Source organism: Protopterus annectens, chromosome 2.part0, assembly GCF_019279795.1.
Source record: "Protopterus annectens isolate FY-2018-M chromosome 2.part0, PAN1.0, whole genome shotgun sequence".
NCBI lineage: Eukaryota > Metazoa > Chordata > Ceratodontiformes > Protopteridae > Protopterus > Protopterus annectens.
In genome coordinates this window covers 1,765,273,074-1,765,275,273 of record NC_056728.1, presented here as the reverse complement: position 1 = coordinate 1,765,275,273, position 2,200 = coordinate 1,765,273,074, and the positions used below count along the sequence as shown (strand labels likewise).

At 39.3% G+C, this 2,200-nt stretch overlaps 1 protein-coding gene across 3 annotated transcripts in view; it reads left to right on the top strand.

The window, feature by feature from the left end:
• Window positions 1-1,701: 1,701 nt before the first annotated feature.
• Window positions 1,702-2,200, top strand: part of TMCO4 (transmembrane and coiled-coil domains 4) — a 1,335,578-nt gene continuing 1,335,079 nt past the window's right edge. For 2 of the 3 annotated variants that reach the window (XM_044061794.1, XM_044061793.1), the window contains exon 1: window positions 1,702-1,888. In XM_044061794.1, the coding sequence (XP_043917729.1) occupies window positions 1,825-1,888 (64 nt within the window). In that variant the 5' untranslated portion in view covers window positions 1,702-1,824. The other variant, XM_044061795.1, reaches the window with a different exon arrangement.

Below are 2,200 nucleotides of genomic sequence, written 5' to 3'. Positions count from 1 at the left end.
GGGAACTAATGTCTGTTGACATGATACTAGGGATTCTTATTGGCTAGGCTTACATAGGCTCCAGGGACATTAGCCTAGTACACACCTATGAACCTAGGTCACGACCCTCTCTACCAGGGCCTTCGCTTCATCTACGGCTTTTTGGAAAGGGTTGGATTCAAAAAGAATTCTAAAACCTACCACCTGGTACTCTGTACATACTTTTACAAAGCACTACAAGTATAATTCCTTCTCTAGGTGTAGATCAAGTTTTGCTAGGACCATTCTCCAGGTACAGTACTTGCTCCCCTCCTTCATCCCCCTTGTTTTTTTATGATAGGGTGTGCACATTTATTTTTTTATTAAGGGCAATGCTAGTATTAACAAAACAATAGCATAGCCCTTTCAGGGCTCAGCACCTCTGTCTCTGCTGGCAGGAAAGGGTTTCACTCCTAAACTTGTCTTTTAGCCTTTTCATCTCCAGCTGCTTGACAGTTTGAATGAACAGAAGGTGCCCTGCAACTTTGTAAGATGGCCAGCTGTTATATCCATGGCAGGATATAACCCATATAGCTATGGCTACTACAGCAGTAAACATTAGAATATCTGTTGTTATGATAAGTTCAAAATACACAGCAGTACTTTCCATATTTTGCTCCTCTTAGTTCCAAATTTAAGAGATGGAAAGTTTAAGGCTGTTTTGAAAGTTATGAGACTGATTAATCTAAATAAGAGCATAATTCAAAAGTTCATCCAGTGACAAGAATTTAGGGTTGCCACCTTTTCAAATACACAAAGTGGGACATTTTTGGTACAAACGTCAGATTTTGCAGGGCAAAACATACCCACGGCCAGTACAAAGGACAGAACTTCACTTTTTTGTGTAAATAAAAGCTTATTCTTGTAGCATTTTAGATGCTTATTCTGTTACTTATAACATTTAGGTATTTCAGATACAGAATAACTGTTTTATGCAACTATTACATAAAATATAGGACATTTGTTTGTCCTAAAATCTCAGGACATTTGCCATTTTTTAAATTTCTTTGCAAGACACAACTGGCCAAAGAGGGACTGTCCCTTGCAAAGTGGGGCAGGTGGTAACCCTACAAGAATTGCATCAAGTCAGAACCAAACTTTAAAATTCAACAAAACGCAGCAAGACTTAATACTTCCCCAACTTCTTGCAGCAGAGTAGTGTAGTCAATCAAGGCCCCACCCTTTGATGACACATATTTGTATTACATGATTTGCCCCACCCATTAAGCTATCAAGTTTAGTTGTAGCTGGAAGCGCACTTTAAAAATTGGAAAGGTGCCAACAGTAACTTGTACTAATAATCAACTGGCTGTTTAATGCCAGAGGAAAACCCATCCTATGCACTTAATGCTGTAAATTAGTCTCATACGACAAACCAGCAGCTGTTGCTTAATTATGTTAAATTGTATATTGCAGTTAGTAAGTCCGAAGGCAATTGACATTAGACTCCTAATGAATCCAAAGTAAACAATCGGACAAATTATATAAGGACACACACACGGCAAACATACTACTCTAGAAACATTAAGAACGCTATAACTTTCGTTATTCATTCACTTCACAAATCTCACTACCAGACCCATTTTTCAGTATGATTTGCCTTCCCATCTGGTAGGCGGTACACAGACTACGTTTACGTTTGATGGACGTGATACGGGCGGCTTGAAAAATAAACATGGATTCATATAGCATATTTGGGTAGAGGATGGATTAAGTATTTCCTGTACTACTCTTTTTTAAGTAGGACAATTTTTGTTAACTTTGGTTCCGACTGACGGAAGTGCGGACGTGTTGGGGGAACCGGTAATGCTGAAGAAGTTACTGAACCTGGGGCGGCAGGGCTCTGATAAGCCACTGCCCGTCGCTGCAGGTAGGGGAGATGGGCTGATGGGACTTAGTGGGTCCCAGGTCCCTGTTTCTGAAAAATGAAAATGTCACTCAATAGGGGAAGTACAAATAGCGAAACAACATGAAGGGCACATGAGTACAGAAGCGAGGTTACAAGTAGATTGTAAACACCCAAATCATACAGGTACAGCAAGTAGACTTCAGTAACCAGCTGTAATTTCCCAACCAAGAATAATTCACGTGAAACTATTTTATGTTGTATAAATGAAGTTATCTTTCTTTTCTGATAAGGATCTTATCTCGCAGTAAAATAAAACAAAATAACACACAGAAA